The sequence below is a fragment of the Herpailurus yagouaroundi genome, unplaced genomic scaffold (assembly GCF_014898765.1).
Source record: "Herpailurus yagouaroundi ecotype Mexico unplaced genomic scaffold, PumYag 29, whole genome shotgun sequence".
NCBI lineage: Eukaryota > Metazoa > Chordata > Mammalia > Carnivora > Felidae > Herpailurus > Herpailurus yagouaroundi.
Window position 1 is genome coordinate 68,450,274 of NW_024412377.1, and position 26,645 is coordinate 68,476,918.

At 41.1% G+C, this 26,645-nt stretch overlaps 1 protein-coding gene across 3 annotated transcripts in view; it reads right to left on the reverse strand.

The window, feature by feature from the left end:
• Positions 1-2,567: 2,567 nt before the first annotated feature.
• Positions 2,568-26,645, reverse strand: part of CAMK4 (calcium/calmodulin dependent protein kinase IV) — a 228,927-nt gene continuing 204,849 nt past the window's right edge. For all 3 annotated transcript variants that reach the window (XM_040446869.1, XM_040446886.1, XM_040446877.1), the window contains 4 exons: positions 15,789-15,864; positions 11,072-11,198; positions 6,249-6,401; positions 2,568-4,639 (listed from right to left, as the gene is read on the reverse strand). In XM_040446869.1, the coding sequence (XP_040302803.1) occupies positions 4,199-4,639; positions 6,249-6,401; positions 11,072-11,198; positions 15,789-15,864 (797 nt within the window). In that variant the 3' untranslated portion in view covers positions 2,568-4,198. The remainder of the gene's footprint in view (positions 4,640-6,248; positions 6,402-11,071; positions 11,199-15,788; positions 15,865-26,645) is intronic.

The window sequence follows — 26,645 nt, forward strand, 5'->3', positions numbered from 1 at the left end:
AAGTTACAAAATATGTTTTAAATACTATGTAATTGAGGTCACAGTAATAGGCAAACTATTCCTTTCTTTTTTTAAGTTTGCCACTCAACATGGCTATAGAACTTTGAGGACTATTCTAAAATAGCAGTATATAAGAAAATTCTAAGTCTTTGAATCCATGTATAATGGCAGTGTTGATTGAACAGTTCTGAGGAAATCTAAAAAGATCCAGCCAACGGTCATTCTTATTTTGGGGGTTACTGGGATATCCTCACCCTCCCCAAACGATCTTCATCACACGAATTTAGTATGTTCGGGTGATTTGTAGAACGAAATATTGCCTGTAACAAAATGATGCCCACCTCAGTCCAGCCTTGAAAAAATGCTATTAAGGGTCTGTGTGTAGTCCCTCCTGAGTGGGGACACATGGTTTCATACACAAGAATACTGTTGATGTTATGGCAGTACTCAGGAGACTCGAGCCTGAAGTCAAGATTCCAGGGCCCAGAGAGGGATTAGAGGGACTGTGGCAAACAGACAATTTTGCAATGCCCAGGAAGGCATTGTTCTCTAAAAGTCGTGATGGGAAATCTTCCTTTGAAGTACATGATTAAGCAGATGTGGCCAATAGAGTTTTTACTTATTTTGGTCTGTGACATTTCGGAAACATTTTCTTTTTGGCCTCCTACCAACTCATCAGTATGGAAAACTGAGGCAGCTCAAATCTAAGCATAGAAATTCATGTGTCATTTTTGCTTTAGAAGTGCACTCTAGAACAGTTTTGTTCCAAAACATTAGCCACTAGTCATGTGTGGCTATTGAGCACTTGATGTCCTAAAGGTGTAACATATATATATATATATATATATATATATATATATATATATATACACACACACACACGTACTCCTGATTTTTAAAACAATATAAAAATAATAAATTTAAAATATCTCAATAATTTTTCATATTGATTATACATTGGGATTACAGCACTTGTTCTAGATGATAACTTCTACAACCATGTTATTCTAATTTCTCCCTTATTTATGTATTTGTGGGGCAAATGAGCTCTTACAGCCTGAAAAACCCAGTGAGATTCTGACTAGACTTTTTAAATGTGAGAAATAATAATTACCATAATTCTTCATGGTAAAATAGTCTAGTTCATGCTATGTATCTGAACTTATTTGAGAAACAAAAATCAATAATGTATTAACTGTCAGCTCTAAAATGCAAAACAGAATTTATTGTTCTGTGCTAAAATAACCTTAATGTTTTTGCTTTGTGACTATATTGTCTTAATTAAAGGTAACATTATGAAAGAGTTTGTCAAATTAAGGCTCTCTCTACAACAGTCTACCATTATTTAGCTAAGTAATCTTTGTGGGGTTGTTGTTGTTGTTGTTTTTTAATGTTTACTTTTGAGAGAGAGAGAGCATGAGCAGGGGAGGGGCAGAAAGAGAGGGAGACACAGAATTCGAAACAGGCTCCAGGCTCTCAGCTGTCAGCACAGAGTCCAATGTGGGGCTAGAACTCATGAACATGAGATCATGACCTGAGCTGAAGTCAGATGCTTAATGGACTAAGCCACCCAGGCGCCCCTAGCTAAGTTAATCTTTGAGATAGATAACAGATCTCTTTTAAATAAAGAAGATAAATGTTTGTTGTTCTTTCAAAATGGTTAATCTAATTATCCTAACAGATTGTATTTCTGTTAAAGCTTAGATTGAATCGTTTGGCTGAAATGACCAATTTTTGTGAAAGTCTGACTTGTTTTTGCATTGAAATGACAAAGTTAGTCACTATTTTGGCATCATCAGGACTTCATCTTTTACAGTCAAAATTTAAAACTCCCGTTAATCTTTAGAAAGTGCAATTTACAGGTTAAAAAAAAAATAGAGGAAATCACCCTCAGGTGCTCAAGTACTCACCAAGGAAAAGGCATGGGTACTCATTTAAATGGGTAAATTCTTAAACACACACTAGCCTTTCGCATCCGCTACTGCTGGAGCTCCTGTTAACACAGGCCACAGGCAGCGCAGTCAGCCTGAGTGATGGATCAGAGAATGACTGCCCTCCCTTGGAACACTGTGGGGGTGGACGGGGCCCGGAAGGGCAACGCCTAATGATGTTCCAACAATGCCACTGTCCAGTAAGATCCATTTCCCTCTCTTCTTTCCTTTTCCAGTATATGGGACAACGACCCTATCTGCCTGTTAAGTCTCATTAGGAAAAGCACACCGGGCAATTGATCTTCTTAAATGGAAATGTTAATGCTTAGTGAAGAAGGCATTCTTAAAGATTAAAAAGAGTGAGCCCTTTATAATTACTAACCTGGAAATTCTGAGAGAATAAAGAAGGAAGGAAAGAAACGGGAGAAAATAAGTACTCTCAACTAGCTAAAACAAAAAATAATCTTCTGAGCCCAGATGATGTGCTCTTGAAGGGCTTTTTCCTCTGTCCATGTCGGTGACCCATCAGGCCCTTAAACCACGGACGATGAGAAGTCCTACCTTTTCTTCTTATGACAACAGTAGTAAAGGAAGGTTTGCGCTTGGAAAGCAGAGTATCTACCAAGGTCCAGGAACCCGCAGGAACCAGAGATTTAATTTCATTTTCCAATTTGACAGTTTTGAGGAAGAGCCAAAAGAATTTAAGATCTTTTTTCGGTGAAGATTTTTATGTGACAGTCATTTTTACTGTCCATATTTTGGTCTCTGAAAATAATCCTTTTTTAAAACTGAGGAAACCTATTTGTGATGCATAATTTGATAAAAATGTTCACTTCATCTCAAACTAGAAAGAAATATGAGGTACTTGGAATTTAGGTGTGGTTTCTATAAGGGAAAAGTGTTCATATGAAAAATCAAAGAAAAATACTTTGAAAAAAAATCATAATGAAGTATTAGGTCTAATGTTACAGCTTCTTGTGAGTCTGATTGGAAATCAGTGCTCTGTCTTTGTTTCTTTTTGTTTTTGTTTTTGTTTTTTAAGGCAAATAAAATGTTGCACTGTCCTAAATTTCTTGGCATGGAAACTAAAAAACTACATTGTAAGATGTGGGCACTTCTATTCCAAGTATGAGAAAAAGATATACCAGATTTTCTGAAATATCTTTAGTTCATAAGCAATATTTCTAGTTCATCATCAACTGAAGGGAAAAAGGACTTTCATAAACAAAAGTTTCCTTACTCTAGTAAAGTGGATGATCTTATAATGGAATATTATTCTCACTCTATTCAGACATTTTGGCACCAGCCTGTGGGGTAGATTTTTCTGAATATTTGAAACTCGGTAAATACAGAGTTTATTCATAAAAATGTCACGGTCTTTAAAGTTGTACAAACTCATGAATAAATCCAATTGTATCTGAAAATGACAAGCAGTCAACCTTTGTTAGTTTAGGTCTAGGCCTTAGCTCCTTCTCTTCCCTCAGTTTCTTTAGCCTACCTTAAGTGTTGTCCATGAGAAAGAAACTGTATTAGCATGGGAAGGAAGGGATATATCTCTCAGCAGGAGTCTGTAAAATACTTTCTCCAGGATTATAAAATGGCAGGATTTTGTGATAGAACATTTTTGGTTATTAGTAATATAGTGTGTATAAATAAGGACAAAATTAGAAAGCATTTGCTATACAAGCTTTAAGGGCATTTTGTTTCATGGCCCTTAAGTATGCTTCAACTTCTTACCATTGTAAGTGGGATTTTTTATATGTACCATAAAACTGCACCCTATAACCATCTCCTTGTAAACAGTTTGAACACACTGAAAAGGATAATGTGAATGCCATGGGAACATGTCTTATAGCATTACCTAATATTGAGCAACAGTCCAAAGGAATTACTGCCTTGTGAAGAAATCCAAAGGATGTATGATGGCTAGGTTTTCAAAGCAAAAACAATGTGTTACTAGTTACTTCAAATGTATGCTACTGGTCCCTGAAAATGTATGTTTTTAAAATGTATGTTGTTTACTCAAAATTTCAAATTTAACTCATCAGCATTAGGTATCCATTACATACCAGAGAAGACACTATTTTTTCATAAAGCAGTCACATGCATGAAGTTAGGATTACCAACTGATATATATGTATTTTTTTTTTTTTGCACCTCAAAAAACAGAATCACTATAATGCAGATCATGCTTCTACATCTTCCTTGCTGAAGGACAAAACATACAAAGTGCCCGCATTTGGCCTCCCGACTGGAAAGAAGCCAAATCAGTACTCTGGCAGGATCACATCATTCTGCTGAGCTCCAAATACCACAGCCGGGTTTTCTTGCTCTTGTTTGGAGGCTGCTGCTTCCTCCAAGGTCTTCAGCTTCTCCTCTACTAGGCCCTCCTCGATTTCCGGGTCAGCCACCTTTGTCCCATCTTCTATTGCTTTGGGCACCGCACTGGCGGCCTTGGCAGCACTTATATCAGCATCTTTAACTTCTTCTACAGCCTGTACCTTCATCAGCTCAGCCTCTGCCCGCTCAACTGCCACTGGGGCCCCACTTCCTTGAACTTCGTCTCCTTCTGAGATAGCTTTAACATCTTCACTGCCATCCTGAATCGAAGAAGGTGCCTGGCCGGCCTTCTGGCTCTCTTGGATGCTGCTGTGGCTGCTGCTGGCGCTTCCCAGCCGGGAAGAGGCCACCACGGCCTTCACTGCTGCCTGATTAGAAACAGAGAAGTGTCAGGTGTCACCTGCACTTAAAATCCCCAATCAGAGCTCCATCTCAGCTTTGCATGTTCCAGACATATTTATTATTCCAAGATGGTTGAATGAAAACTTGTATGGAGCATAAACAGAAAAATCTCTTTAATCCCAAGCTAGAGTATTTAATCATCTAGACCAGTGAAAGCTTGAGTAAATATGTTTGCCCATGGATAACCTGGTTTCAAATATTCTGGACTTTGTTCCTAAAGTATTTGTTTCATGGAACACTAGTATTATGTGACAAAAGAATTCCATGGTTAGGTTTGTTTGAGAAGTCCTGGGTTCAGTCAAGGTTATTTAATCCATAGTATTTCAGATCAATTTGACCACAGAGCCCTTAAGGTTCATTTAGTCTTTATCAGCCTGTAAGTGATGGCTGAATTGAACGTTATTTTTGACCTTCAGCTGTTCTCTGAAATTCTCTGGATATACAGTCAGTCCTAAACACCATTATGTAAGAGAAAAGCATCTAATATATCTTCTATGTATATTCTATAAAAAGATATATTTTGGACAGTTTTCTGTATCACATGAATTACAGTTGACACTTGAACAACATGCGTTTGAATTGCAAGGGTCCATTTACATGCAGATTTTTTTCAATAGATACATTGAAAAGTTTTTTAGAGATTTTCAACAATTTGAAAAAACTCACAGGTGAAGTATGTAGCCTAGAAATACCCAAAATGTTAAGAAAAAATTAGGTATTATTGTAAGGATATAGTACATAAAACATTGAACATAAAAACTATGCATTAATTGACTGTTATCTCTAAGGCTACCAGTCAGCAGTAGGCTATTAGTGATTAAGTTTTGGGGGAGCCGAAAGTTATAGGTAGATCAACTGTGTTGAGGGGTTGGTGCCCCTAAACCCAGGATTGTTCAAAGGTTAATTGTATTTTAATTTTTACCAAGTATTGTAATTTATCTACATTACATTATAGTTTTTAAAAGTTTCCCAATTTTCACATATTCAGAAAGAAAACTTTCTGAATATGTACCAGTTTCCTGAGCAATGCTGTTTAAGCAGTTCAGTCACAATTAAATGAGTAGCAGTGATAATGTGTTTGGTGAGTAAATCTCAACATATAACACATTTCCCTTTATTAATAATGAATTCTTTAAAAAATTTTTAATGCTTATTTATTTCTGGGGGGGGAGAGAGAGAGAGAGAGAGAGAGAGAGAGAGAGAGTGAGAGCATGAGTGGGGAAGGGACAGAGAAAGAGGGAGACACAGAATCTGAAGCAGGCTCCAGGCTCTGAGCTATCAGCTAAGAGCCCGACACAGGGCTTGAACTCATGGACTGCGAGATCATGACCTGAGCAGAAGTTGGACACTTAACCGACTGAGCCACCCAGGTGCCCCAATAATGAATTCTTAAGAGAGAATAACATAACTGTCAGTGGCTTTACATTGTTGGGATTTCAAAGCAGGATTTTCCCTGGTACCATAGGAGATAAATAATATTATTAGATGAAGAATAGTGGAATTATCTTTAATAGTTGAAGCTAAGAGAGAGATTTTTTTTTTTTTAACAGAACAAAACAAATCTACAAATCTTACCTTAAGCTTGCGTCGGGCATTGAATTCTTGGAGCTTCTTTTGAGCGGTATCCATGTGTACAAAATTAGCTGCTTTGCCTGTGACCCATGGGTGCTGGAGAGCTTGGAAAGTAGTCAGCCGTTTCTTAGGATCCAAAACAATTAATTTTCTAACCTGAAACGATAAAGAACCATAGATTTCTTAGGGAGATTTTTTTATGGCTTGCCCCTCAGCTTGTGAATTTCTATTTTCCTAGCAATACAATGAAATATACATTTAAAAAAAAAAAGCTTTTAAGCCGTCAGTAGTCACTGTACTGATAGCTTCAGGTAGCAGCGGCTGAGGGGGTCTGAGAAGACAGTGGTGTGCACCAGCTAAGAGCCTAAACTTGCAGACAGTTTTCCAAGGGAGGTTAAAGAAACAGGTCCTGGCTTGCCTGTGGACTGTCTGAAGGAGAACGAGCATCTGAATAATTCTAGGCTGTACTTCATACCACTTAGAATTCAGAACTTGTTGGGGCACCTGGGTGGCTCAGTCGGCTAAGTGTCCGACTTCAGCTCAGGTCACGATCTCGCAGTTTGTGGGTTCGAGCCCCGCGTCGGGCTCTGTGCTGACAGCTCAGAGCCTGGAGCCTGTTTCAGGTTCTGTGTCTCCCTCTCTTTCTGACCCTCCCCCGTTCATGCTCTACCTCTCTCTGTCTCAAAAATAAATAAAAACGTTAAAAAAAAAAGAATTCAGAATTTGTTGTATCTCAGTGGAGATAGTATCATCGTGCATCCATCATGTTTTCTATGGGGATTAAATGGCATCAAAGGGACAGTACCATAGTCCTTACTCTTATCCCATGACTCTATGGTAAAGTTCATTCTTTCTAATACCTTCAGGGTTTTGAAGGAATAAGCCAAGTGCTGGAGTAAAAGCCTATTTAGAATCAAAGCAAAGGTGTCAGTGGTTTAGGGGCATGATTTGTTTAAAGGACTGAATTCAACCTATGGCAGACCATTCTGGAGGTTGACCCCTGAGGATGAGCAGATAATAAACTGCCAGGGAGATCAACAACCAAAATAATCTCTGGCCCTGGGCTCAGAAGGGGTGACCTGGAATGAGACAGAGACTATTTGGAGTTAGGAGGCATGTTCAAGCCCAGTTACATCTCTTACCTACTTTTGTGACCCTAGACAAAGACCCACATACTAACTGAGTCCCTGTGGACATTCTCCTAGGCCTTTTTCTTATATGATCTCATTTCCACCTTCATTCCTTTGTAAATACACTCTTATGTGCATATAAAAATGTTTCAAAATTCATATAATTCTTTCCATGACCTTATCAACTTGGAACTATTAGCTCCGATTCATAAATGAGGGATGAGAGGAAGCTCAGAAAGATGTAGTGCCTTACCTAAGGTCGGACAACTTGTAATTGGTGGAGGCTGTGTGCAAACTCAGGTCTGTCTTACCTCAGAGCTCATTTTGTGGCTACTCTACCACAGCGCCTCCATGGCAGTCCGTCAACGCCCCTGGCCTTCAGTCTGCACATGTGGCAAATGAGGGGCTTTTGGTGTCATAGGCCTAAGGTCTTCCTAACTCTGATAAGGTATGAAGAACTGAACACAGGCTAACACAAATCAGGCAGCAACTCAAACGAAGAACACATACCTGGTTCTCCTTTTACTTCTTTTCTGTAAAATTTGCAAAGAAATGTGTGTTTGGGGTAAGAGACAAAATTTGTAGAGGGTAGAGATGTGAGGTTGTTCGGGCTAAAACTCTGAGAGGAGGTGGTGGGAGGCACAGGTGGTTAAGGAAAATGAATGTGCAGAAGGAAGTAAAAATCTGATTGCAGTCCCCCTATAACCTGTGGGATACGTGTCCTAATAATTTTATGTAAATGGCACCTAATCTTTAGCGACAATTCACAATATTATTTCCCTCCCGTTTTTCAATGGTCCTTTTCCTCCTCCTCATCATTACCATCCTCATCCTCGTGAAAATACAAAGAATTTACTGAAATTCAGAATGTTCCCCCAAATTCCACATGTCAGCATTAATCTTTACATCTGAAGATACGAATGCACTGAGTTGTTAAACTTGCTGAAGGTCAGAGAGACCCGGTGATCCTGCAAAGATTCAAACCCAAAGCCTTGCCTTGATCCCACAGCTCCCCTCACAACCTGACTCCACCATGTGTTTGCATTGTTCCCCTGCTGTTATCAGAACAGATGCAGGTTCTTCTGGTAGGTACACAGCTGTGGTACTCAAGGACTCTGTTAGTTCTGAAGTTTCATAAATTTATTAGCTCAAAGGTAAGACTTAGCTGGATGGGGGTGCCTGGGTGGCTCAGTCAGTTAAGCATCCAACTCTTGATGTCAGCTCAGGTCATGATCTCACGATCCATGAGTTCAAGCCCTGCATCAGGCTCTGCGCTGACAATGTGGAGCCTGCTTGGGATTCTCTCTCTCTGCCCCTCCCCCACTTGTGCACGTGTGCTCGCTCTCTCTCTCTCTCTCTCTCTCTGTCTCTCAAAATAAAATAAATTAATTAAGAAAAAATTAGCTGAGGAGTGCCTGGGTGGCTCAATTGGTTGAGCATCCAGCTCTAGGTTTTGGCTCAGGTTCATGATCTCGCAGTTTTGTGGGTCTGGCTCTGCCCAGGCAGTGTGGAGCCTGCTTGGGATTCTCTCTTTCCTTTCTCTTCCCCTCCCCCACTCACACTGTCTTTCAAAATAAATAAACTTAAAAAAATTAGCCGAACGAAGGAATATCACAGCTAATGCTCTTATCCACTTAATTTTCATTAGAGATGAAAAGAAAGTAAAGGAACTGTTATGGAGTTAGTTGACGGTAGCTAGTTAACATGCATTATATATCCTTAAGTCTCACAATAATCTAGACAAAGGTACTATATCATCCCAGAAAAGAAAACTAAAGTAGAGAGATTAGATAACAAGCCCAAGGTCACACCTGTAGGTTGTAAGAAAGGGGGCACTTTAAAAAGGGGGCACTTCAGGTGTGTCAGACTTTAAAAATCTATGGTCTACTTCCTGATCCATTGTTTCATTCAGTACACATTTACTGAGTCTGCACTACATGCCCACGTGGTACTAAGACCTGGGCACACAGGCCTCGACCTCTCCCAGAACTTGCAGTCCAATTAAGGAAGACCTTTCCACAAGTAAATATAACTAACAACCATCATGAAAGCGTGAGCTGGAGGCAAAGCAATAATAGTGGCGGAAGGAACAAAGCAGGTGTGGGAAGGAGGGACTGCTGAGGCGGGAGGTGGGGGGGCGGCAAAGCTACCCCAAGGGAGTCAAATGGCAACTGCGGCTTGACATGAAGAGTTACCCATGCGAGAGGTGTGTGTGCACGTGTGTGTGTGTGTGTGTGTGTGTGTGTGTGTGTGTGTGTATGCGCACACATGTGAGAGAGAGGCAGTATGGAGCAAGAGGCTGGAAGATAGGAGGAAGAACGTTACAAAGCAGAGGAAAGAGTAACGGCCCACACGCTGAGCTATCCTGACGAGGGGCTGTTAGTCTGGTATCCTGGTGTGAAGACAGACCAGAGGACAGTCTGTGAAATGGATGGCATGGGCAGGGTGACAGGTTCCTGGCCAGGCGGTGCTGTGTAGATCTCATTACAGATTTTGGATTTTCTCCTAAGGGCCTCAAAGCAGGAGAGTGACAGGATTGATTTATTTACTAGGCCCTTCCTTAGGATCCTGCTTGGAGAGCTTACTTGAAAAGGGCATGGAGGAGGTGGGAAGGCCACAGGAGGGTTGTGGCAGTGGTCATAGGAGAGGACAGGCCTGGTAGGGGCAGTGGTGGTGGAGTGGGGAGAAGCGGATGGATTCAAGAAGTGTTCAGGCGTGTGGGGCCTGGCTTGAGCCAGGAGTTGGGATGATGCCTCCACACATCACACACACTGTCTCTCTGCCTGACTGCACTGAAAAGTCATGGTCTAGAGGGGGTTTGTTCCATGAAAGAACATGGATGGGAAGGAGAAAAAGTTTGGAGGGAAAAGAGCATTGGCTGGAAACCTGGATCATTTGTTCTGCTGGGGAGCTGTGTGACCTTGGACAGTCAGTTCACCTCTCTGGGCTTTAGCACCCTCATCTTTGTATTTGGAGGAAAGCAGCACAAAAGTTACCCTTGGAGAGCTAGCCTTCTGTGGTTTAAAAGTTAGCTTTTAGTTATTTCTGGGTGGTTTTTCTCTAGCCATTGATGGTTACTGCTTTCATCCCATGCTAGTATCCCCCTCATTTTAGAATAGGTGGGCCATCTCCGGTGACGATATACACACAAACTTTAATATGAGCTTAAGTGAGATCCCAAGTAAAACAAACAAAAAAACAAACAAAATGAATTATCAGTAGAGTGTAACTTGTTTATGATGCCAGTGATGCATGATGGGACTTGTGTTACTACTGGGATATTTTAATAAGTTTGAACCTCTCAAGATGCAATGCTTACTTGAAATATAATCAAATCTAGGTAATCTAGGCAAGCCAGGTTAAAATGGAATTATTCTGTGTAAATTATATTTGAATTCACCCAGAACAGCTGGCTTCACAGGCAAGGTTTTACCTTGACTAGATGGTAAAAACTCACTAATTAATACTGTAGTGACTTTTAGTTTGTGATAATTCAGCTGGTGATGAGTCAGGCATATCTGTTTTTCATTATCTACAAGGAAAATGCATTAGTGTGCCTTTTATATGTTTTATAAAAAATACAATTATAAAGAAATAAGATATTAAGAGGGGCAAATTTTAAAAAATGACACTGCCCATTAACTAATTAAAAATGAATACGAGGATTGTTCTTCGTTTTGTTTTGATCACACTTACCAAGTCCTTGGCATTTAGAGATACTTCATCCCACCAGGGGGAGATAAAGTAGTATTCACAATTCAGAATTCTCCTGAACATGAACTGATCACCTCTTTCATCATAGAATGGTTCAAATCCACAAAGTCTAGAAGGACAAAAGATAGGGAATAAAATGTCTTTAAATGCCTAAATACATTTCATCAAATTTTTGTGGTAATTCAGAATTGTCCTTTTCACAGCTTCCCATTACGAACACCAGTCTACTCAGCACGAGTGTGGAACTGCCTCGTTATAATTCACTTTTGCTGTGTAAATACACATCATGCTCTCTGGAAGTAAGAATAGGTACAAAGCCGATTCAGAATTTCTACAAAGAGTTTATAATAACATCAATGACTCTGACACAAAACAATAACAATAATTGTTAACACTATTACAGGCACTATGCTAATGATTTTCTGAGGATTTCTTTTCAGCAGGAATTGAGAAGATGGACTGATTAGAAGTTCCAATTTATTACAAAGTGGAAGAATTAGGATTTTGAGAATAAACAGATTAAGAGGTAGACAGGAAAGATTTTTCAGTCATTTTTCCTCAGCTCTATTCGTTGAATTCCATCATAGAAATGAGTAAAGTACTAGATTTCCATCCCACACCAGTTTGGATGTCAGGATGAACAAAGACAGGAGCTAAGACTGTTGTCAGGAAATGACCCTTTAAAACCTGACAGAGTGAACACATGGGGCCAACAGAGATGAATGGGCTGGTGCTCCCTTAGCCCTGTGTGTGACCCTCACTTCTGTACCTCTGGAAGATCTACATTCACCTTCACTTTCCACTAGCGGGTCAGCATACAAGTGAATGGGAAAAGTGAGGGGAAAGAAATAGAAAATCATCTTCAACATCCTAAAGAGAGAGAGGAAAAGTGAGTTGCTGAAAAGGGACCACCAAAAGCCTCCACTGTAGGGGCAGCTGGGTGGCTCAGTTGGTTAAGCATGTGACTTCGGCTCAGGTCATGATCTCGTGGTTCACAAGTTTGAGCCCCACATCTGGTTTTCTGCTGTCAGCTCAGAGCCTGGGGCCTGCTTTGGGTTCTGTGTCTCCCTCTCTCTATGCCCCTTCCCTGCTCACACTCGGTCTTTCTCTCTCTCTCAAAAATAAAAATATTTAAAAAATTAAAAAAAAAAAAGCCTCCACTCTTTACAGATGGGTACAGGTTCTGAAATCACTAGGGATCAAGAGGAAACTATAAAAACAAGTCCCTACCAGGATATGAGTTGCACTGGACAAAAAATGGAGGGGAAAGGATGAACATGTTAAAAAACATTTTCTTAAATTCTTCTTTCAATCTGGTCAGGAGGGTGTAGAGCATGAAATGTTTGAGTGCTTTCTAATGCAGTGGGTTTCTAGGGAAAAGCATTTTGTCATGTCCTTTGCTCAGGGACTGTTCTATTGGGAGTCTTTGTCTCTTTTGAATATTCTGGAGCCAGCCAGGACGAGAAAGGCCTGGCAGTGCTGAGGCTCGGACCAGTGTGTCCTCTCCCACCGCAGCCAGCCATCTGCACTGAGAGTCCTGCTCCCCCATAAGGAGAGAAGGGAGCCTACGTCCACACAAGGGGGCAGCTCAGCCTTGCCTGGCCCTCCAGTGCCAGCCACAACACTAGAAAAATATAGCCTACTGTTAGTTAGTCATGGAGAAATTAGCCAACGTTCCAGGCTTGGTTTAGGAAACTCTTCTGTTTCCCCTTCTGGGAGTCTAGAAAGAAAAATTACAGTTCAGAAGGTACAGTACTCAAATGCCTTTCTTACTTCTCAAACATATCTGTAAATCTGTGCACTGATGACAGAAGTAAAAAGTTTATGTCATGTCAGCCTAAAATGCCAAAAATGGAAGAACTGTGACACAGAACAACACACACACACACACACACACACACACACACACACACACACTACAAAAAGCCTTCAGAAATGGAAATATTTGAGAATCCTGACAACGAAAGTTGCAGAAGACATTAGGGTTAGGCCAACCATGTGAATGTCTGATACAGGGGAGCTCCAGGCTGCTGGGAAGAACTGTAGTGTGGGACAGTTGCAGGACAGAGTTCAAATCTCCGGCCTTATCTGAGTCTGATTCTGACCTAAGCATTGTAGTAGTTGCTTTTGTCTGAAGGCACAAAGGATTTAGGTGTAAAAGGTAGAGGGACCAGAGTTTCTGTGAGAAATAACAAAAAGGCCTTCATTTCTAGTCTACTGCCATCCTTAGAAAATAGCAAGGTCACAGCACAAAATAGCTCAGTGGAACTTTTAATTATAGTAAAGGAGATACACAGGTCCAATGGCACAGTCTTGGAGAACTTGTCCTGGTGGGAGGGCTGTGGCGGTGGTCACAGGCTACTACTGCATACTTTGAAGCAACACCTACTAATTAATGACCTTAAGTGAACCAGGGGAAGGGGCTTTGACAGACTCTTAAAATTATTTTCAGGGCTATGATGTTTCTCCAACAATCACATTCTTCCCTCTTCGTTTTCCCTGCTCAGTGACCACATTATGGGGTTTTACTCGTTCCAGATTTCAGGTTCTCAGGGTGAATGTGATGTAGTTTCCTACCTCCATCTCTCTGAGTTCCTGTACAACCTTAATGCTTACACCCCCCCCCCCCCCATCACATTTCAGCATGAAATTGCAATTGGGTGGGCACACATACTTTAGGGGCAAATCTGATTCATTATTTGTGCAGTTCAGTTTTTTATTTCACATCACTGTGATATGTCACCTGCCTAATTCAGGAGCCAACACTGTCTCCTGAGTATAAAAGTGACCTCAAATGTAAGCTGAAGGAGTTCCATGATGTGGCCTCGGGAATTCGTTTTAGTTAATTAAGCACTTAGTATGGCAAAAAAATTACCTAACAGTTTTGCACTTTCATAAGAAAAAAACTATGTTTCTCTACCTCTCCAAATGCTTTTCAAGCCTTTACTATATTCTGGATACACAAAGAATTCAACACTGAAACTATCTTTTGACGTTACACAGTAGCAGACAGCTATTTAATGGGTTGCTTATTAAACTTTTTTGTTTTGGCTACTGACTACTGACTATATCCAGGTGAACACAGTTTACTAATTTGTTTGGGGGTACCCTAGTTACCCTCTTCCTAGTCCTTATTACCCAGATACTACACTTTCTAAGATCACTATTAAATTCAAAAACAACAATAACAACAACACCCAAACCTCTTTCTGCTATGGACTGAAATGTGTCTCCCTAAAATTCATATGTTGAAGTCCTAATCCCCCAGTGCAATGGTATTTGGAGATAGAGTCTTTGGGAGGTAATTAGGGTTTGATGTGGTCATGAGGGTGGGCTAACTTCATGATGTGATTTCGTCCTTAGAAGAAGAGATACCAAAGAGCTTACATTCTTTCTCTGCCATGTGAGGAAAGAGTTAGAGGACAGGTGTCTGCAAGTCAGGAAGAGAGCTCTCACCAGGACTGGACCTCCTGGCACTCTGATCTCAGACTTCCAGCCTCTGAAACTGTGAGAAATAAAATTCTGTTGTTTAAACCACCCAGTTTGCAGTATTTTCTCATGGCAGCCTGAGCCGATTAATATCCTCTCTTTCATACCTTCCAAAATCTCTACAGATTTGAATGGTATAGGTTCCAACAAGTAACTGTGCAGTGTCCTCTAAATGGCAACCAAATCTGCTTGTCTTAAGTTAAACTCCAGAACTCACTGACACCTTTCTTCTGTAGCCTCTCTTCAGCAGTCTTCCCAGACACTCCTCTGTCCTTGCTTACCTCCCTCATATTCCTCTGCAATTCCATCATGTCTTTGGCAAATTTCCTGAAACCCTTTGTTTATTCATAGCCAGGAGCTCAGGAATGGAGTTGGGGATACCAGAGAGCGAGAGATTAGCCCAACTTTTTTCTACCAGAGAAAAGGTTTCTCTGAGTTTAGGGTATTAAACTCAAGGTCCTTGGGGACCTAACACAAATAGAAAACAAAATTGATAGGCAAATTGCATTAAAAACATTGCTGACAAGAAATGTACCAGTCTGGAATTGTTTATGAAATTAAATAGCCACTTGCTTTTTAAAAAGCAATACTAATAACTAAATACTAAATAACTAATAACTAAATACTAATACTGTATTTTGATGAGATGCAAATAAGTAAAATAACAGCACGTTTTTAATAGATGGACTTGAGTTTCATATTCATTACTATCATCAAATAATGAATTGTTCTCCAAATCTGCTACACACTGCACTGCAAAATGGGACTGAGAAAAGTCCTGGACAGTGGGGCGCCTGGTGGCTCAGTCAGTTAAGCATCTGACTCTTGATTTCTGTTCACAGTTCATGAAATTGAGTCCAGTGTTGGGCTCTGTGCTGACAGTGCAGAGCCTGCTTGTGATTTTCCCTCTCTCCCTCTCTCTCTGCCCCTCCCCTGCTCATGCTCCCCCCCCCTCTCAAAATAAATAAATAAACATTACAAAAAAAGAGAGAAAGAGAGAAGTCCTGGACCGAAGTGCTGGTTCTAAGGAAATTATAGAATAAAAAGTAATGCTTATTTTCAGAAAATTCTATCACTGGCTACATTTAGTATGTCATAGAAAATTACAAAAGTCAAAAAGTAGTCTTGCTTTTTATGAGGACTATCAGTACCTAGAAAATATTACAGCAAAGGCAAATAGAACACATAGAGGTTGCTTTTCTTCACTTACAAGATGTAGGTGATTATTCCGACAGACCACATGTCCACCTCAGGTCCATAGGCACAGCCTCTAAGGATTTCAGGTGCTGCAGAAAGAATGAATATTGTGTTAAATTGGAGTTTAAATTTAACATTTACATCTCAATAACAAGCAACAGGTAAGAAATTAATTAACACAAAGTTCAGAACAGTTTTGTAACCAATTTTGTCTCCCCAAACCAAAGTGTGAGACTACAAACCCTCATGTCTACTTTAATGGGAGAAATCAAAGTCTTTCTGTGTTTGGGGTGCATAAAAATAAAGGTATTAACTTTAATATTCTACATCAGAACATTCATTCGAATCAGACAGAACTGCATCTCTGCTATAAAAGATCCCTTACTTCAGAGGGAGCTTTGTACGGAGAAAAGGAACACAAATTTAGCATAATAAGGGGAAAAATGCAAGTTATGCTACCTTGAGATCTAGACCTTCTTGGGAGCATGGGGCATCCATGCAAACCTGTATTTGACAGCATGCAGGGCAGGGACCAGCGCAGGGACCTGGGCAGACAGTGGAAAGGACTGGGAAGTCTCTATGCTGGAAGGCTGGAACAGGTGTTAGAAGGGGCCCGGCACATGTCTTAGTACTGACAACTACATGTAGGTTCCCAGAGAGCAGCTGTCCCCAGTTTGGGATTATGAACTGAGAAAGGGATCTTCTCCGCGCACAATAAGCTTGCTCCTATTAGCCCTGCCCACCATGGTGAAAATGGAAGGTCTTCTCAGCCATCAAACGGCCCTGTAGTATAGAATGAGGAGATCTTTTCTGTTTTTATTATCTTAGAGCTGTGAAAATGGAGAGTTAACTGCGTCCAACTGTTTGCACCAAGAATTGGAGGTGTTATTTGTTTGCCTAACAAAGGAAGAAAAGGAGAAGTGAGAGTTTTACAATCCATGCAGAAATAAGGCTCGGGCCTCTAGCCCCAGAGTGGCCTATAGCCTCAGTGTTCCCATTTTGAACAAAAGTGCTGTAGATGTCAGTGGGGTCTCTGAGGGAGGAGCTGACCAATCAATGTTGAGAGCTCCTTGAGGGAGGCTTTGGGAATGGGGGCACCATCCTCCTCCTTCCAGCAGGGGGCAGGAGAGCAAGGGAGCTGGATCCCCGGTCTGCAGGCTGAAAATGTCACACTCAGACTAGGTCATTAAAGTGAGCCCTGGAAGGCTGCTATCCTCCTGGAACTCTGAATTTGACTTAGAGGAAGGAACACAGTGGATTTTCCACTGATGTCTTCCCATACTACCCCTCCTCCCCCATCCTTTTGCAATCAGGATATTCTCTTCTCTGCACAAACTGTGTTACATAAAATACAAGAGATGAAGAGCCCATACGGTGAAACGAGAGTGTGCAATGTAACACTCCAAGCAGCAATTCAGCAAGATGCACCCTTTAAAGAATGGTGTCTGGGGCCAGGAAGTTTTTCTCATCTATAGGCATATTATTCCTAGAAAATTTTCCTCTTAGAATTTAATTAACATAATTAAGAAAAATGCACGCTCGTTGCCAACACCATTCACTCCTTCAGGTTAGCTTTCGTTTTCCAGGGCAATCTGTACCCCACATATGGTTCCTTTGGGCCTCAATACTGAGCGCCCACTTGCAAATGCCTTGCTCATCAGGGTTCAGAGGAAACTCTGGTTAGGCTGCCTCTTCCAGGAGGGCCGCTGTGCTGTCTGTGTCACTGGGAGCTGTTCTAGTCAGGGAGCTGAATGCACACACATTTAGTACGATTAGCCCTTCCCCACTCAGGTCTTCCCATCAGTGGAGTGCTGTCAAGTCCCACACTGACATTTAGACATACAGAAATCTGTTGGGGAGAGTCCTTTACATTTTCTGGGACTCGTTTTTACCTCTAAAACCTAAGTGAATTGGATTAGCTAATTTCCAAGTACTCTTGAGTTTGAAGCTACTAGCCACTGTGATATTAGTAGAGGGGTTGTTACTGCCAATTTAAACAAGAAGAGAGGACAGGCACTCTACTGAATTCCTGTTCCTCTGCCGGAGCGTCAACTGTGTACGCTGGCCCCGGGCGTAACCTATCCTATTGGCTCCAGGGCTCTCAAGCCTCCCCGCGGTGCTGTCCGGAGGTGAGCGCCCTGTCGCAGAGGTCAGGTGCTTTTTCTGGCCATTCTTGATAGCTCCCAGGTAAGGGCCCAAAGTAAGCGAATACCATGGAACAAAACTCTTTCTGAATCCACTGTTTAGGGCATCTGGTTTTCTTACCTGACCTGGTAATATCTGACCTCCCCTCACAGCACAGGGTGCAACCTTGCCCTCCAGAGGCAACTTAGTTCCTTGTAAGGCGGCAGGCTGCAATGTGGGCAATCCCCTGGTGTGAAACACTAAACTTTCCATGGTGAGGTTAACTGAGACAAAAGCCATATAGAATGTTTTTGCCCTCCATAATAAATATCTCTTAAGAAGAATTTAAAATATTTACTAATCAGAATACAAAACTTAGGTGAAACAAACCCTAAGCATCTAGATCCAATCAGAGCCCATTCACAGAAACCTTTAAATATTTTCACAGTTGCTAGTTATCATAACCTTGACTTCAGGACCCGCAGAATATACTCTTGTAATCTGTCTGAACCCTTTCCAAGAGCCAGAAGCTTTCCAGAATACATTTCAAGCTCCAGCATACCAGCGCTACAGGTCTCCTAGGTATCAAATGTCCTTGCGGTGGATTCTACAATTTGGTGATTTTATTAAGGAGGGAAATACTTGACTACTTCCAACTTGGTTCAGGAAAAGACATCAGCTAGCCCACCTTTTAATGCTATAAGCACTTCCAGGTGTCCTACATATCTTTTCACCTCACTGCCCAAACAAACAAATAAGTAAAAAAAATACAGTAAGGGAGAAAATCATTTCAAGGTGTGATCCAGTTTTTAAAAATGTGTTCAAAATAATTTAGAATCCTCTTTTCTAAAAAAGTCAGTAATCCTTTATTGATTTCTCTGGATGTCTTCTAAGTGGATCCACGTTTTGTGCCACTTCGTAAGCTTATCATTCGTGTTATTGCTCATTAACACTAAATGCTACAGAGCTCATACTCCAATCTCCAACGCAGAATAATTGTGGCAAATGGTCTTAGAATTGCCAAGATACCAGCCTTCACTTTTTTTTTTTTTAAATTTTTTTTTCAACGTTTTTTTTTTTATTTATATGTGGGACAGAGAGAGACAGAGCATGAACGGGGGAGGGGCAGAGAGAGAGGGAGACACAGAATCGGAAACAGGCTCCAGGCTCTGAGCCATCAGCCCAGAGCCTGACGCGGGGCTCGAACCCACGGACCACGAGATCGTGACCTGGCTGAAGTCGGATGCTTAACCGACTGCGCCACCCAGGCGCCCCGGGCCTTCACTTTTTTAACATGCAATTTTAACCGAATATCAAAATTATATTAAAAATTCAAACTTTATTATATTTATTTACCAACATACCACTTAGACCTCAGAGTGTTGCTTTTTCGATAAGATCATGGTACCATTAAAACTTCTAGAGACTGAGGGTCCATCTACAGACTGGGATGAATTTCAGTTTATTAAATAAACTCACTGTTACTAGTTCTCGAAATGGTCCCACATAAAAAGTATGAGGTATGCCCTATGACACCCTGACAGGGGCCACTGAGGCTAAGTTTCCCCTCTTTTTCTAAAGCTTTAGGAGAAAAGTAGAGGGATGATTTTGGCCATGGATTGCACCTTCATTTTGTCAATTCCTTCCTACCTATTGAGTTAAGACCACACATTGGCATTCTTTAGCAGAAGACTTTTTTCAAACTACTGTTAACTCTTCTGAGAAAGACAAATCCCAGGGAGACTAAGATGAGTGAAATCCACATGTTCATTCATTCACTCATTAAACAAACCATGAACTATTTATTAAGTACCTGCTGTATGATGGGCACTATGTTAGATGGTGTTGGGGGAGCAATGGGGAGTTCCAGAGAACACGTCTCTGCCACCATGGAGCTTACAGTTTGGTGGGGGAGGTAGGCATTGATCGAGAAAGCCACATGAAGAAATACAAAGTGGTAACTGTAAGTGCTTGGATGGAGGGTGTCTCCAATAGAGGGCTGACCTGGTGAGAAAGATCAAGGAAGGTGGGTAGAGAAAGCAAAGTTTAAAGTGAGATGTGAAAGACTGGAGAAGTTAACCAGGCAAAGGGGGAGAGGGCAGTGGTTGAGGAAAGAGAGTGAAGCGGGTTCGGTGGAGCAGCCACACATGCAGAGACTTTGTGGTGGGCAGGAGCGGGCAGGAGCAAGGGTGCCCAAGGAGCTGAGCAAGCCAGTGTGGGTGGAGCACACCCCTGGGCACAGTGAAGTCCCTGTGAGATGAGCCCCTGTGAGGCAGAGGCCAGACTACAGATTCCAGTACATGAGGGCTTCTGTTTGTTTGTTTCTTTATTTGTTCTTAAATTCTCTCCTATGCTTTTGTTTTAGTGATTCAAAACATAGAGGAACAAATCTATTTTCATCTTAAAGCCTGAATCTGACTTTGCAGAATTCCACCCCCTCCTACAGCTGAGGGAGAGCCACTGTGGAGCTTTTCACTGTACAGTCTTGTCTTGAATTGAGTTTTCTTTAGAGCACAAGTCTTCAGCATCTAGAAGTCTCTCTACACTTTGCCTCTGAGGAGTGAGCACTGTGGAAGGAGGAGAAAGAGGGATTTATCTACCAGAAGGAGAAGAGCAGTGTTTGGAAATTCTCTCCCCTTGTTGCTCTTAACATGGTGAGGAACCCAGAGGAGAATGCACTCCAGGCAGCTTCCTACAGGCAGCTGGGCAGACCCTACTCTGTGCCTTCCTCAGCACCTGTACCATGTGTGGTCCTTTGTCAGGGTGTCACAGATATTTGGTGAGAACGGGGCACAACATTTAAGCCCTGTCAAGTGCAATTTTTGCTTTGACAACAGAGAAGACAGGTCATGTCCCGGCGCCATTTGCTTAGTGTTGTAACAAAGGGGTGAATCAGACTGGGATACAGTTGACATGTTTCCAGAAGGAGTTGCCTCTGGCTAGGAGCAGCCTTACCAGTTTACTACATTGACTCTCAGAATACTACTGATTCCATACATGCCATGGTGTGAGAGGTTGAGAAGGGCTGAGGAGGAATACTACTGATTCCATACATGCCAAGGTGTGAGGAGGTTGAGAAGGGCTGAGTGGGGCCTCCGTCACTTTGGGTATCTATGACTTGTAGTGTAGAGCAAGAAAGAAGTTTGAAGGATATTTTAAAACTCAAGGGATACACTTCATGACCTAACTCATCTTTTCCATTTTCCTGGGCTCTTGATCTTTTACACTACAAACATCAGTCAATCCATCTCTCACTTAGTATTTTTTTCATTAAAGCTGTTTAAATAAGTCTTCCTTGCCACACGAATTGCATGATACTTCTCTTTGTATAAATCTTATAAATGGGTGAAGAAAGATAGCCTGTTTATTTTCCCCATCTTACTTTTTATTTTTTTAATAATACCCTGAAGAGAAAATCAAGTATTTGAGAACACCTAAGTACTTTCAGAAGAGGAAAAAATAAACACAACCTATTTTTATTACCCTGGGAAAGTTTTATGTCTATGAAATTCACTTTTCTATGATCCCACAGAGCCCTCCCATCTTAGAGCAATCACTATTTGTTCCGAATCTTAATCAGACTGAGTCTCCTGCTCACTTCAAAGCTGTGATGGATGCAGGCCCAGGGACAGCAAAGAGGTATTCATTCTTGAAAAGCTGCCTCTACAAGGAGGTGGAGTATCAATAAATAAACTGAACTCGTCCTAATATTAACATCATGCAAGAGTCTCTTTTGGATATGGAGATACAGATATAAAGTGATGGACACGGACTTCGAACTCTGTTAAGTATGGCAAATACCATGTTTCTCTCTAATAGAGCTATAAATCTTACTGTAATTATCACTAATAATTCTCTCAAAATATTTTTATTTTGTGCATATCCTGTCTGTGACAACATTCTAAATGGAACACTTTGTGGGTGTTCAGGGCCCAAAGAATACATTTTAAGCAAGTCTCCTTCCCACTTGCCATCAGTCACCCTTCCTATGACCGCTTCTCCCCTGCATTCCGCCCTCACATGGGTAATAATAGAGCTGAGTCCTTAGCACAGTGAGTTCTCTGGCACAGCTGGCTCTGTTCCTTAGGTAGTCACTTACAGTTACAAAGAGGGAAGGACAGAGAATGATTTATGGTATGGGGACGCAGAAGTTAAGGATGACCAGCACATTAAAAGGCTGTCTAAGCCAAAGAGAACATGAAAAGTAGGAGGAAGGACAATCTCTTCAGACTCAATTTTATAAGCCGTCTCAGGTCAGAATATATTTGGTTAACTTGGATTAAATGAAGCGCTTGCCATAATCCTCAACATAGTTTACACATATAAAATATATATAGACAGACCGTGAGGTAATATTATGAATGTCAAATACTATGTATCTGCTGGGTGATGCAGAAATGAGCAACACTCTGTCTCCTCTCCCCTTGCTCCCCTGAATCCTGAGACACGGGTCAGTAGTCAGCCTCTGGGACCATTTCCCGAGCCAGGGAGGCAGCCCCTCCTTCTGCTGACAGCTTTAGATGCTAGAACACTGTTGTGTATATTGTGCCCCATATCTGTGCCTTGCAGCACCCATTCGTAATTCCTAATTCTGTCCAGTGATGCTTCCTCCACTATCTGATGTTCTATGAATAATAAACATGGTTTCTTCTCTCTGGCCTCTACTGGTGATGTTGCCCCAGGATCAGTCTGGGTTGTTTCTTCTTCTTCCCTGGAGTCTCGTGACTTTCCATAGCATCTATGTGGTGACAGAGCCCCCATTTATATCAACAGACATGACCCTGCTCCTGAACCTCAAACATATATACCCTTCTGCCCACATGTCATCTCCACCTGGATATCTAACAGGCATCTCAAAATCAACGAGCTCCAACCCCGTTGCTCCTCAAGTCCTCCCTATCTCAGTAAATGTGAACTCTATCCTGCCAACTGGAGCTCTTTGGTCCCCCTCCTACCTATTATTTCTCCCCTTATCATTGCACTTCACTCAACTGTGTCCTTCTTCAATCTATAGACACCCAGCTGTGTTCCTGCCTCAGGGTTGGTGTGCTCTGTCCCCTCCACCTGGAATGTTCTTTCCATAGAATCTGCATGGCTTGCTCTCTCCCTGCCTCTTCCAAATCTTTGCTCTTCTGCTCCCTCATGAGTGAAGCCTTCCCTGGTCAGCGTGTCCCAACACTTTCTATCCTCTTTCCCAACTCTATAGGAATGATCACCTTTCTATATATTGACACAATCATTCTGTTTATTATTTGCCTTCTCTCACTAAAATGAACCACCCTTAAAGAAGAGATCTTGTTTGTTTGTTTGATTGATTGTTATACCCCTAACACCTAGAATAGTGCCTGGTGCATAGTAGGAGCTCAGTAAATAATTTATTAAATGAAAAAGAATTGAATAGGTACATAACTAAAGTTCCACAGAATACACTTTGTCTAGGTCAGTACCAGATCAATACAAATACCCCGAGAGGCTCATTTTCCTCTAGATTTAAAACTTCCAAGACAGCCTGCATTCCACCAGCAGAGTCCCCGTCATCTGCAAGGTCAAGACCAAGATAAGCTATGGCCTTTCCTCACCTCTCGTGTATCTATCCCCAGCCCCACTTTTTCCTTTACCTGGCATGTGCTCATACGGATCAAGCATTGCAAGCGTGCCTGGGACAGTCATATGGTGGCTGCAGACACAGCCTATCTCAGGGAGAAAGAAGGGCCATGGTCAGCAATGGGAGATGGACCTAGGCACTCCTTACTAACCTGCTGAGCATTCTCTGCTTGCTTCTTCTCACATCCCCTGCTCTTGCCCATCGTCCACTAATCCCACAGGAGCCCTGTGTACACACATCAGCCCATCAAGCATGTTATAGGCCATGCAACTGACATTTTACTATGTACTCTTCTGTTTTCTCTTAAGTTCACTGTAAAAAGGAAGTCACCCTAGTGGGTATTTAATTAACTCTCAGGTGAGATTATCCCTTAGCCAGTTAGATTACCAACATAATCTGACACTCTTGTTATTTCACCTTAGCTATTTAGTCCTCTAGAAATGAACAAAATACATCTTTTATGAAACTATTCTGAAAGCTTATATTTTAGATGATTAGATTTCCTTCTACTACATTAAATTTTCCTACATTGGTCATATTAGTATGTGTTCATGTAGACAGAAATCTCTTCTGTCTGACTCTAGGCTATTGAGAAATTATCTTTAATTTTGGTATAGTGAACATAATAAATTATTTCTTTAAAATATAACAATGCAGAAACAACACAGGATTATCACTCCATTGGGACTCTGGCAAATGCCAAGAGAAAATCAATTCTGAAGAGCTTCTAGATCCTGCAAATTGAATTTGGATAGACGGGTAGAAATATGAACCATGAACATAGTTTAATTAACTAAGCTTATGAGTAAATTAGAAATCAGTATTATACAGAAATACTCTTTTAACCTAACCCTTTACCATATTGTTTTCTTTTCTACTCTCACAGCTTTACTTGTTTTTGTGATTGGCATTGATAGGCTGAACACCCGCAGACTTCCAGTCCTAAAGAGTTAAACCAGTCAAGACATTTGGTAGTAATATTGCATACGTTGTGGCCCATTTATCGGGAGCCATGACCTAATGGATTTTTTTTTTTTTTTCTGAGACCTATTTCTTTTCGCAATAACAAGATGTGGAGAATCTCTTCACGGCTATTTCAGAACACTAGTCATTGATTTCATTTATCTGGATCACAGATTTTAATTTTCTGGCCTGGAGTTTATTTTCCACTGGGCACACTTCCCAGGAAATAATGAGTATTTGCTTAAACATACAGCATCTGTGATTTTTCTTTTGCAATTCACTTATAGGAGAACCCTCTGTTATTAATAGCCTGGGGCAAAGGTTCTATGAATGAGACTGAATGGATGGCTTTTCACTTTTGTATTTCCTGACAAATGACAGATGGTGTAATATAAACACCCACTCCCTCAAAAGATGTAACTGAAAAAGCCTTCCATTAAAGGTAGACACTAGACCCCCTGTACATGAGGAGAACTGACCTGGAATGTAATCACCCTTCCAACAAGCAAGAAAACAAGCTCACACGTCTCCTCTCTGTCAACCGAAGGGGCCTCAGATACCTTTTCAAGTTAAAACTAAAGTCTGTGTGTAAAGTCATGGTTTCTGTAGGACGACGGTGATTCCCACCAGTCTCATTTCCAACTCATTGTATAAATGGGCAGTTTCCTCCCCACCTAGGTACTCTCAGAAGGGACACGCCAAACTGATGATGGCACTTACATGTATTGCAGGGAGGAAAGGCTAGAACTGAGTGAACCTCAAAGGGGCTTCAGCCTTGCCTATAAAGTCTAATTGTTTCATTACTATTTGTTATTATTATTCACTATTATATTAACTAAAAACAAAAACAAAAACAAAAACGTTTAAACTCTGCATCTTGTCTTTTCTCTAGGCCATCCACTTCCTGTGCCCTGGGTGTGACTGAGACCTTTTTTTTCCGAACTCAGCCTTTCCAGTGTTTTTTGTGTTACTATACACAGGTGTATCCTTAAAATCCTGTCCCTAACCTCTAGGCGGGGGTGGGGGTGGGGTGGGGGAAGGGATAGTGAGAGTAGTGTGGGTACTTTGGGCAGGGGGGAATAGTAAGTGGAAAATAAGCCTCCATTATTAGATGGCATTATCTGTAAGAAGGGTCTGTTTATGGCAAGGACAAGACTCTGAAATAGTATTTTTATTTTCATTTTATATTAAAAAAATGATTGGATGTAGGAACAGATCGAATACATCATTCTGAGAAGCTGTTTACGGGAGTGACAGCATTCTGTGTGTACATTTCTGACATCAGAGGGACAGGAAAGAGAATTTATAATCACTTTCTAATTTGTCTTCTTTTGTCTCTTGTTTCCCTCAAAACCATCTGTCATAATGACATTGTCGAGATATTTGTAAGATACAGATTTGATTTTAAAATATAATTGCCCTGATTAAGAACCTTTGCTCAATCACTACTATTTACCAAAGCAAATCTGAATTCCTTAGCCTGATGTATAGATTATTTAAAAATATGGTCCATTGTATCTTTCCAAGTCCAACTATATCTATACTGCAGTTGTGCAAAGTGCCAAAGTAACCAACAGTCCCTGAATCTGCCAGATGCTACCACTCCTCTATGATTTTTCTCTTCCTTTGCCTACTTGCAAAGAATGCCTTGTGGCTACCTCTTCACTTGCTGAACTCCTATCCAACCTTCAGAGTCCAGCTCAAATATTAGGGAGGATTAATTGTTCCCTCCCCTCTGAATACCTAAGCCTTTAGCTTGGATAAAACTACAACTTACCAACACAAACTGATTTATTGTGTATGGGTATTTTTTCTTTAATAGCCCATGAAATCCTTAAAGGACAAGACCATATGGTGTTCACTCTTGAATCTCAGAGCCTCTTAGACATTCAATGTTCATTTTATCAATGAATGAATCATTCACTCATAGAATGGCTATTCTGTCACGCTGCAGGAAAGAGCTGCTCTTATCACTATTATCAAAGCCATTAAAAGGATGCTGCTATCTCTTAGTCACAGAAGGGACTCTTAGAGATGGCTACTGTAAGCTCTTCCTGATCTTCCCATTTCAGGGCTGCTAGTTCTCAGATGCTCCAACCTACCTACCTCCTAGGAATACTCAGTGTTTGTACTTAGATAATGATTACTAAATTGCCCATCAGCTCTCTTCTTTTGGGA